The 11,336-nt window shown below is 36.8% G+C and overlaps 1 protein-coding gene across 1 annotated transcript; it reads right to left on the reverse strand.

Annotated features, from left to right (window-relative positions):
- Positions 1 to 538: 538 nt before the first annotated feature.
- Positions 539 to 1,474, reverse strand: LOC308439949 (vomeronasal type-1 receptor 4-like; the record flags this gene model as incomplete). Its single annotated transcript, XM_080941891.1, has 1 exon — positions 539 to 1,474. The coding sequence occupies one exon, from the start codon at positions 1,472 to 1,474 to the stop codon at positions 539 to 541; it is 936 nt and encodes a 311-aa protein (XP_080798017.1).
- Positions 1,475 to 11,336: the final 9,862 nt, after the last annotated feature.

Raw genomic sequence — 11,336 nt, forward strand, 5'->3', positions numbered from 1 at the left:
ACATATTATTATCAAATATTCTTGCTGATGAAAGAGCTCTCTATAATATAATGTATCTGCAAAATAAAGCTAAAGAACATGTCAAAAACCTTCATTCCTTTTAAATTCTTTCTGTTAGAGATAAAAATATAATCCTATCTTTGTAAGGCTTGTGCTGGCAATACCAAAAATGATGTTGGGAAAGCCTCATTAAGAACAAGCACATGGCCAGGTATAGTTTTACCTTTCTTTGTTCTTAGAATGTTGAACTCACCGATTGTCTGTGAAATTCCTAGTATCAAACTAGCCTGAAGGAATTAAATCCACAAGAAGATAAATTTTATTAACAGTTTTCCCCTTGGCTTATTTCAATTCAAATTAACAAATGAAAGACTCAAAAGTACTTGAGCTCATCATGATATAATGAATCTCATGTAGGCTACTGATTCCCATATTTATATTTGTTAACCTCAATAAAGAAAATGTCCTATGAGTTTATATTTATTTATGTTTTGATGGAAATTGAATACATAAATGCAAATTAAGTAAAATATATCAATCAAATACTTAAATAAGATGAGGAGATTTTATTCCATATCCAGATCAAACTGAATCTGGGCATCAAGGAGTAATTACTCATAAGAACAAAGGGCCCAAAGGACGGAAAACACAGAGAAATGAGGCAGGTTATATTCAGCAGCCACAAATTGTGATGATATGAAAGAGCTATGTAACCTTGTAAGAAAGAGGAAAGAGTATAAAACACTACAAATGTACACACCAACACTAGGATCTTCTGCGTGGCTCTGGATTCTGGGGTGATTCTGCTGGAAACAGGACTGCTGTGGATGTGTTGAACCCTCTGCTTGTGTCTGTACAAAATGAAAATCATGGAGCCACTGGACCAGGCTATGAGCACAGAAAAGAAGATTTCAGGGCACACAACCAGTGCTATGTAGATTGAGGCACTGATATTTTCTCCATCACTAGTCGAACAGTACTCAAAGTTGCGATTTCTTGTTCTGTTTTTGCCATTCCCTTTGCAAAGTACGTATATAAATAAAATAAAATTCATAATTATGGACAAAACCCAAAGAAAGCAAATGGAGCAGCCAGTGTACTTTGCAGTCTTAGCCTTTTGAACTTTACAACAGGATTCCTTGGGACTGATGGTGATGGCCTGGAAGACACTCAAGAAACAGGTGATGGCAATGGACATACTCCGGCCAGTTCTCTGAATAAAAAAAATTAATCTGCATCCAAAATCATTTAAAAATTGCTTTAAGCCAAAAGCTGCCAATGTCAGGGGCACTCCTTGAGAGAGAACTATCAAAGCATTTGATGCCATTAGGTGCATGAGTATCAAGTCTGTGGGCTTTAATTTAAATTCTATATAGTAGATTAGATAGTAGATAAGACGATACATATTACCCAGAATTCCAGTTAAAATTTGTAACAAGAAAAAGTTTTTGATTGCCATATTCCAAAATTCCATTTTGTTATAGGGCACGGTTTTCTTTAGATTATAGCCATAATCATTTTTTTTTCTGATCAAGATAAATGAAAAGTATTAATAATCTGATGAGCTACAGAAAGGCTAAATAATGGGACTGAAAGCTCAGGAACAACATGTATTCTTAGATTTCAGTCTGTACTCTGGGTTCCATAACAATACTTTCTTGCAGTTTTTCATAATGGCAATTATAACATAAGATACATACCTACAATACAGATTTGTAGGATTGGTAGAAGTTTCAGGACACACATTTGAAATGGCAGATGTCTTCACAGTTAAAGAATATAGAGCATTATGGTCAAGATTACTTGGTCTGGGAAAAAAAATAAAAGAGCAAACTATACTAATAAGCCTTATCCAGGACTTGTAAATATACTTCTATTTTCTTTTCATGGTATAAAGAAGGTTAATTTTTATGACAAACACTGAGGATATTCAGGTATATGATGTTAGAGTTTTGGGAATATCCTGTGTGATGCAGTCTCCTAGCATATGGACCATGGGCTATACTTAATGCTTCTCTGTAAAATATATTCCACTCACTGGCTTATTCCACTCAGTGGAAGAAGATAAACCTATCTTTCAAGAACCTTGAAGTGCCAGGGTTGCAGGAATTCTATAGTTGTGTCCAAATTTCATTGAAATTAATATGGAGATAGCTTAGTAAGTTATATTAGTGCATAAATTAATTTACCAGGTATTTATTCACCATGGAAATGAAAAATTTAGTAGGTAAAAGTTTCCATAGTTCACATTTGACTTGAAGCAAATAGTTATTAAATTTACCTGTAAGAATTAATTAAGAGATAGAGGATGAGCAACTGGTTGGTGGGAGACCTGGGCTGCCGGAAAGCAGAGAGATCTCTCTGGAGTGCACACGGAAAGTGCACACTCTAACTTGCCCTTCCCTGCCTTGCCCGATCCAGCTATTGGGAACAGAAAATTAGAACTTCTGTATCCACCCGGAGGCGACTTCAGGACTAAGAGCGGAGCCTGGCCCATCGGCCACCCAGAACTGCGGCTCATAGAGGCTGAGAAACTGGTGAGTGGGAGACCTAGGCTGCAGGGGAGCAGAGAGATCTCTGCAGAGTGCACACGGAAAGTGCACACCCTACCTTGCCCTGCCCTACCTTGCCCGATCCAGCGATTGGGAACAGAAAATTAGAACTTCTGTTTCCACCCAGAGGCGACTTCAGGATGCAGAGCGGAGCCTGGCCAATCTGCCACCCGGAACGGCGGCTCATAGAGGCTGAGCAACTGGTGGGTGGGAGACCTGGGCTGCCAGGGAGCAGAGAGATCTCTGTGGAGTGCACACGGAAAGTGCACACCCTGCCTTGACCTGCCCTGCCGTGCCTGATCCAGCAACCAGAAACAGAACGTTGGAACTTCTGCTCACACCCGGCGACTATGAGGCATAAAACAGGGCTCGGCCCATCTGACATCTGGAGCAGTGGAGAACCAGGGACACAGACCAGATACAAGAGAAAGGCAAGAATATATCACTGACAACAAAATGGCAAGAGGAAAGAGAAAGAGTATATCCCACGGAAAACAAGACAATCTAGCAATACGAGAACCCAGCTCTCCCATAACAGCAAACATCGGAATTCCAAACACTCCAGAAAAATAAGACACAAACCTGAAATAATACCTCAAGATGCTGATAGAGATACTCAAACAAGAAAGGGAGGAAAAGCATAAAGATTCAGAAGCTTTTAAAGAAGAAAGAAGAAAAACACTCAAAGAACTCAAAGAACTAGAGGAAAACAGAACCAAACAAATAAAGGAATAGAAGAGAGAAATTAAAACAGAAATTAACACAATAAAAACGCTAAAAGAGATAACCCTAGAGTCAGAACACCAAAAAAAGAAACAGGAGTCACAGAAGCAAGCATTTCCAATAGATTACAAGAGATCGAAGAGACAATCTTGGGGACAGAAGACAACATTGCAAACATAGACAAAACAGCCAGAGAAGATGCAAAAAACAAAAAGCTCCTAACCCAAAATCTCCAGGAAATCCAAGACACAATGAGAAGACTGAACCTAAGGATAATAGGAATAGAAGAGGGAGAAGAGTATTAACTAAGAGGCACAGTAAATATCTTCAACAAAATCATAGAAGAAAACTTCCCTACCCTCAAGAATGAGATGACCACGAGCATAAAAGAAGCCTTCAGAACTCCAAATAGGATGGAACAGAAAAGAAATACCTCCCGACACATAATAGTAAAAACATCAAGTACCCAAGACAAAGAAAGAATACTAAAAGCAGTAAGGGAAAAAGGTCAGGTAACATATAAAGGCAGACCAATCAGACTCACACCTGATTTCTCAACAGAGACTATGAAAGCTAGAAGAGCCTAGACAGAAATCATGCACTTCTTAAGAGAGCACAAGTGCCAGCCCAAGCTGCTATACCCAGCAAAACTATCAATCACAATAGATGAAGAGATGAAGATATTTCAAGAAAAATCAAAATTCACACAATATCTGACCACAAACCCAGCACTACAACGAATTATAGGTGGAAAACCCAATACAATGAGGAAAAATACAGACTAGTAAAAACAAGAAAAATCCTAAACAAGAAAACTATAAGAAAAAAAAAAAAAAAAAAAAAAACACAGACAAAACTCAACCCAAAAAAGCAATAATGGCAGGAAACAGAAACAACTATTCCTTGATATCTATTAACAGAAATGGTCTCAACTCCCCAATAAAGAGACATAGACTATCAGACTGAATATATAAACAAAATCAAGTCTTTTGCTGCATACAAAAAACTCATCTCAGAGACAGAGACAGACACTATCTCAGAGTAAAAGGGTTTGAAAAAAACTTCCAAGCAAACAGCTCCAAGAAGCAAGCTGGAGTGGCTATTCTAATATCGAATAAAGTAAATTTCCAACCAAAAGTTATCAAAAAAGATAAGGAAGGACACTTTTTACTCATTACCGGAGAAATCTGTCACGAGGAACTCTAAATCATTAACATATATGCTCCAAATAAAAAAATCACCCACATTCATAAAAGAAACCCTACTAAAGCTCAAAAAATACATTTTACCCCACACAGTAATAGTGGGAGACTTTAGTACCCCACTCTCACCAATGGAAATATCATGGAAACAGAAACTGTACAAGGACACTGCAAAACTTGCCGAGACTTTGAACCAACTAGAATTAATGGATATATACAGAACATACTATCCTAAAGTAAAAGAATACAACTTCTTCTCACCACCCCATGGCACCTTCTCGAAAATTGACCACATAATTGGACACAGAATGAGCCTCCATTGATATAAGAAGATTGAAATACTCCCATGCATCCTCTCAGATCACCATGGTCTACAGCTGGTCTTTAACAACAACAAAGACAACAAAAATCCCACTTACACATGGAAACTAAACAATGCTCTGTTAAAGGATAGCAGGGTCAAAGAAGAAATAAAGAAAGAAATTAAGGATTTTCTAGAATTCAATGAAAATGAAAACAAAACGTACCCAAACCTATGGGATGCAATGAAAGCAGTATTGAGAGGGAAACTCATAGCCCTAAGTGCTTCCAAAAAGAAACTGGAGAGATATCACATCAGCAACCTGACAGCACAGCTAAAAGCCCTAGAACAAAAGGAAGCAGACATAACCAAAAAGAGTAGAAGGCAAGAAATAATCAAATTAGGGCAGAAATAGACCAAATAGAAACAAAAAGAACCATTGAAAAAATCAACAAAACAAAGAGTTGGTTCTTTGAGAAAATCAACAAGATTGATAAACGCCTAGCCAGACTAACTAGAGGGCAAAGAGAGAGTATCCAAATCATTAAAATCAGAAAGGAAAGTGGTGACATAACAACTGAAACTGAGGAAATTCAATAAATTATCAGATCCTACTACAAATACTTATACTCCACAAAATTGGAAAATCTGGAGGAAATGGACGAATTCCTAGACAGATACAAGGTCTCAAATTTAAAACAGGACCAAGGAAACCATCTAAATAACACTATAACACCTAAAGAAATAGAAAAAGTCATCAAAACTTCCCTACCAAAAAAAGCCCAGATCCAGACGGGTTCTGTGCAGAATTTTATCAGATATTTATTGGGGATATAACACTAATACTCGCTAAACTATTCCAAAAGATAGAAATAGGTGGAATATTACCCAACTCATTTTTTGAGGCTACAATAACCCTCGTACCTAAACCACACAAAGACCCTACAAGGAAAGAGGACTTCAGACAAATCTCACTTATGAACATTGATGCAAAAATACTCAACAAAATCCTTGCAAACCGAATCCAAGAACACATCAAAACAATCATTCATCATGATCAAGTAGGCTTCACCCCTGGGATGCAGGGATGGATTAACATAAGGAAATCCATCAACGTAATCCACCATATAAAAAAACTCAAAGACCAAATTCACATGGTCATTTCACTAGACTCTGAGAAAGCATTCGACAAAATCCAACACCCCTTCATGTTAAAACTTCTGGAAAAAACAGGAATCCAAGGCCCATACTTAAACATAATAAAAGCAATATACAGCAAACCAACAGCCAACATCAAACTTAATGGCTATAAACTTGAAGCAATCCCAGTAAAATCAGGGACTGGACAAGGCTGCCCACTCCCCCCTACCTATTCAACATAGTACTGGAAGTCCTGGCTGGAGCAATTAGACATCAAAAGGAGATCAAGGGGATACAAATTGAAAAGGAAGAGATTAAAAACATCAGTCTTTGCAGATGACATGATAGTGTACTTGAGTGACCCCAAAAATTTCAACAGAGAACTCCTACAGCTCATAAATAAGTTCAGCAAAGTGGCTGGATACAAAATTAACTCAAACAAATCAGTACCCTTCCTATACTCAAAGGACAAACGTGGAGAAAAAAAATTAGGGAAAAAGTACCCTTCACAATCGTCACAAAAAGTATGAAATACCTTAGTTTGATACTAACTAAGAAAGTGAAGGACCTGTATGACAAGATGTTCAAACCTCTAAAGAACGAAATTGAGGAGGATCTCAGAAAATGGAAAGATCTCCCATGATCATGGATTGGTAAAATCAACATCATAAAATGGCCATCCTACCAAAAGCAATCTACAGATTCAATGCAATCCCCATTAAAATTTCAACCCAGTTCTTCATGGAATTGGAAAGATAAATGTGTAATTTCATATGGAATAACAAAAGACCTAGAATAGTGAAATCCATCCTCAACAACAAGAAAACATCTGCAGGAATCACTATCCCTGACCTCAAACTATATTACAAGTGAATTGTGCTGAAAACTGCATGGTACTGGTATAGAAATAGGCATGTGGATCGATGGAATAGAATAGAAGATCCAGAAATGAGCCCTCATGTATATGGTCACCTGATTTTTGAAAGGAGCAGTAAACATTCAATGGAAAAAGGACAGCCTATTCAACAAATGGTGCTTATCTCCTTGTACAAAGCTCAAATGTAAACCAGATATACTGAAACTATTAGATGAGGAAGTAGGGAAAACCTTAGATCATATAGGCACAGGAGAAAATTTCCTAAACAAAACACCAATGGCTCAAGCTCTAAGGTCAAAGATTAACAAATGGGACTTAATGAGATTGCAAAGTTTCTGTAAGGATAAGGACATCATCAAGAAAACAAAACGGCAACCAACAGAATGGGAAAAGATCTTTACCAACACCACATCAGATAGTGGCCTAATATCCAAGGTGTACAAGGAACTCAAAAAGCTAGACACCAGAGAGTCAAATAACCCTACTAAAAAATGGGGTACAGAGCTAAACAATATGTTTTCAGTTGAGGAACACCGAATGGCAGAGAAACATCTGAGGAAGTGCTCGTCATTCTCGTCATCCTTAGCCATCAGGGAAATGAAAATCAAAACAACCCTGAGATTCCTCCTCACACCAGTCAGATTGGCCAAGATCCAAAACTCAGATGACAGCATATGCTGGCGAGGCTGCGGAGAAAGAGGAACATTTCTCCACTGTTGGTGGGGTTGCAAGCTAATACAACCACTCTGGAAATCTGTCTGCTGATACCTCAGAAAATTGCATATTGTACTACCTGAAGACCCAGCTATTCCACTTCTGGGCATATACCCGAGAGACACTTTAATACACAACAAAGTTATATGCACCACAATGTTCATAGTGGCTCTATTTATAATAGCCAGAAGCTGGAAGGAACCCAGATGTCCTTCAGAAGATGAATGGATACAAAAATTGTGGTACATATACACAATGGACTACTACTCAGCCACCAGAAACAATGACTTAATCAAATTCTTAAGAAAATGGCTGCATTTAGAGAATATCATTCTGAGTGAGATAACCCAGTCACAAAAGAACAGACATAATATGCAGTCACTGATAGTGGGATGCTAACCCCAGAGGCTCGCACTGCCCCCAGAAACAACTCACAGACTGTATGAAGTCCAAGAAATAAAGAAAACAAAACAAAAAAAATATTTACAAAACAAGAAAACTTTAACTATTTCCATGTTACATTTTGTTTTACATGTACTTTAGCTCATTGTAACTATTAAGTTTTCAAGGCATAAAATCAAACCTTGAAAAAAATCAAGTACTGATTAAAAAATATATTCATATAGTTTTATGTAAAATTATTTTTAAATATGAAAAAAAGGTACTGACAAAAAATGTATAATTTTGAGCAAAAAATGTTTAAAATCTGTACATTTATCTTTGTTTTTTAAAATAAAGTTGTTTTAAAAAAGAATTAATTAAGAATAATTAAATTACTAATGCAATGACTGGTACTAGACTAGTGCTTGTGTCAGAGACTGCACACTATCTATACAAGGCTTCTCTGCACAATTTCTTTATCATGTAATACTTTTTTTTGGAGACATTCATGTGTTACTACTCACTAAACTTGAAAGCTAAACCAACAGATCAGCATCTCATCAAATAAAGCTGCTTAGTCTGTCTCTGGATAACTTGAGAAGATGACATGTCCAAGATCAATGACAACAAAGGGCTTCAGAATTTTCTAATAATAATTTTGGCCATGATTGTGTTTTTTTAGTTTCATTCAGAGTTCAAGGGAAGGGTGAGCATTGAACAGCATATAATGCAAAATCAACCAATCAATAGATATATAAATAAATAAATGAGAAAAATTTTACCTGTAATCATCATGTACCCTGAGAAGCCAGCAGTGTAAATGGTGGAAAATAAGGCAGTAAACTAGTCAGTCCATTCATGCTGTCCAGTTGGAAAAAGTTCTCCAGACACCATACCTGCCAGTCAAGTTGTCAACAAATTCATTTTAGAATGTGAGAGATCTCATTACAGATTCTGAAAATAGTAATTATGATTCAAGAAGCACCAGCAGGAAAAATGTTGCTCTGCACATTGATGAGCTATACCTGGACAGAGAACCCTACAGTCAAGAACTGGAACAAAATTAGTGTTGAAGTCTGGAAACTGCAGAATATTAAAGAATGTAGAGAAATAAACTGAGACATCAGGAACTATGAAAACTGACAGGTGTCTTTCAGAACTACCTGTTGAATGGCTAAAGTAGTGAATAGAAAGTACTGTCTTTCATATGATAGCTTAATGACGATCAATAGTGCAGATATTTTTCACAGTACACTTTCTCAACCTATTTTATTTTAAATATGTGATCAAAGGGATTGATTACATTTTGAACCATGAAAACTAAAATGTACCCAATAAATGAGATGAAATATCTCTATGAGTGATTCTTTTAAAGGTAAGGAAGCATGTACAGTAATAAAGTAGAAGGAATAATGTACATGGTACATATATGTTATAGATTGGTTCTAAAGCTTCAAATAAAACTGGAAACTAAATGTTAAAATGCCTAAATTTTCTTGCCCTCAATTGACTTTATCTATCAGTAAAGATGCCAGCAGCCAATGACTGGGCAAAGGGAGTTGGGATAGTACCCATAGATTTGTGCCTGCTAGGATGCCGGGAGAGAAAAAAAGGAGAAATAGCCATGAAGCAGTGTGATGCAGTCAAATCCTGAGCCTTCTAAACATACAGAGTCTGGATAACAGATGATAAATTAGCTTTTTTTTCTATTTTATTAGATATTTTATGTATTTATATTTAGCATGTTATTTCCCCCATCTCTCATGTGTTTTCCCACCTCTCCCTGCTTCTACAAAGATGCTCTCACTCCTATCCACCCACTCTTACCTCATCACCCTGGAATTCTGCTACACTGGTAATATAAGACATAACAGGACCAAGGTCTTCTTCTCCTATTAATGCCAGACTGTATTGTACCCTGATACATATGAAACTGCAGTCATATGCCTTTCTATGTGTACACATTGGTTGGTGGCTTAGTCCCTAACTTATACCTAAACACAGTATAAGCAACATAAGGCAAACCATTAGCCAACATCAAACTAAATAGAGAGAAACTTGAAGCAATCCCACTAAAATTGGGAACTAGACAAAGCTGCCCAATCTTTCCCTACATAGCCAGAGCAAGTTATATATGTATAATTTTGTGTGTGTATATTTGTGTATGTGCATATGTGTATGTGTATATGTATGTGTATATGTATATAAATATGTATAATATCTTTACTTATGTGACCCCAAAACTTTTCCAGGTACCTCCAAAAACTGATAAACAATTCCAGGAAAGTGGTTGGATATAAAATTATTTCAAACAGATCAGTAACCTTCGTCTACCCAATGGCTAAACAGGCAGAGAAAGAAATTAGGGGAATGATACCTTTCACAATAGTGACAAACAATAAAAAATACCTTGGTATGACTCTAACCAAGAAAGAGAAAGATTTGTATTAGAAGAACTTCCATTCTTTGAAGAAGTAACTTGAAGAAGATATCAAAAGTTGGAAAGATATCTCATGATCATTGACTGGAAGGATAAATATAATAAAAATGTCATTGTGACAAAAGCAATCTACAGATTCAATGCAATCCCTACCAAATTCCAGCTCATTCTCTACAATGTTCATAACAACCTTATTTATCATCACCAGTAGCTGGATAGTTCCCAGATATATGTTAACAGAGGAACACATACAGAAAATATAATACATTTATACAATGATGTTACAGTTTGCTATTAAAACATTACTATCATGAAATAGGTAGGCAAATGAATAACAGTCATAAATATTCTTTTGAGCCAGGTAACACAATCACAAAGTACAAACATGCTGTCCACTCACTGATAACTGGACTTTTACCTGAAACCTAGAAATACCCTAGATACAATTCTCAGACCATAAGAAGCTCAGTAAGGATGACCAAAGTTTGCATAATTCATTCCTTCTTAGAAGCAGGAACAAAATATCCACAGGAGGAAATGCAGAGACAATGTGTATAGCAGAGATTAAAAGAAATGCCATTCAGAGACTTCCCCCCATGAAAATTCATGCCATACAGTATCTCTAAACCCTGATGATATTGCTGATGCCAAAAAGAAAAGGCTGACATGATCTTGATATAGCTGTCCTCTGAGAAACTCTGCCAGAGAATTATGAATAAGAAGGTGGATTCTGAGTGCAAACCACAGCTCACCAATATAGGAGACAGAGAAAGGACTGAAGGAGCTGGATGGGCTTGTGACCTCTTAAGATGAGCAACAATATTAAACAACCAGATCTCCTCTCTCTCCAGAGCTCCCAGCAACTAAAATATGAACCAAAGTATGTACGTGGTGGAACCCATGGCTCTACACACAAAAACAGATGGCCTTGTTGTGTTTAAATGGAATGAAAAGCCTTTGTACCTCTGAAGCCTTAATGCCACTTTGTAGGGGAATGACAAGATGG

The sequence above is a fragment of the Micromys minutus genome, assembly GCF_963924665.1.
Source record: "Micromys minutus genome assembly, chromosome: 30".
Lineage (NCBI taxonomy): Eukaryota > Metazoa > Chordata > Mammalia > Rodentia > Muridae > Micromys > Micromys minutus.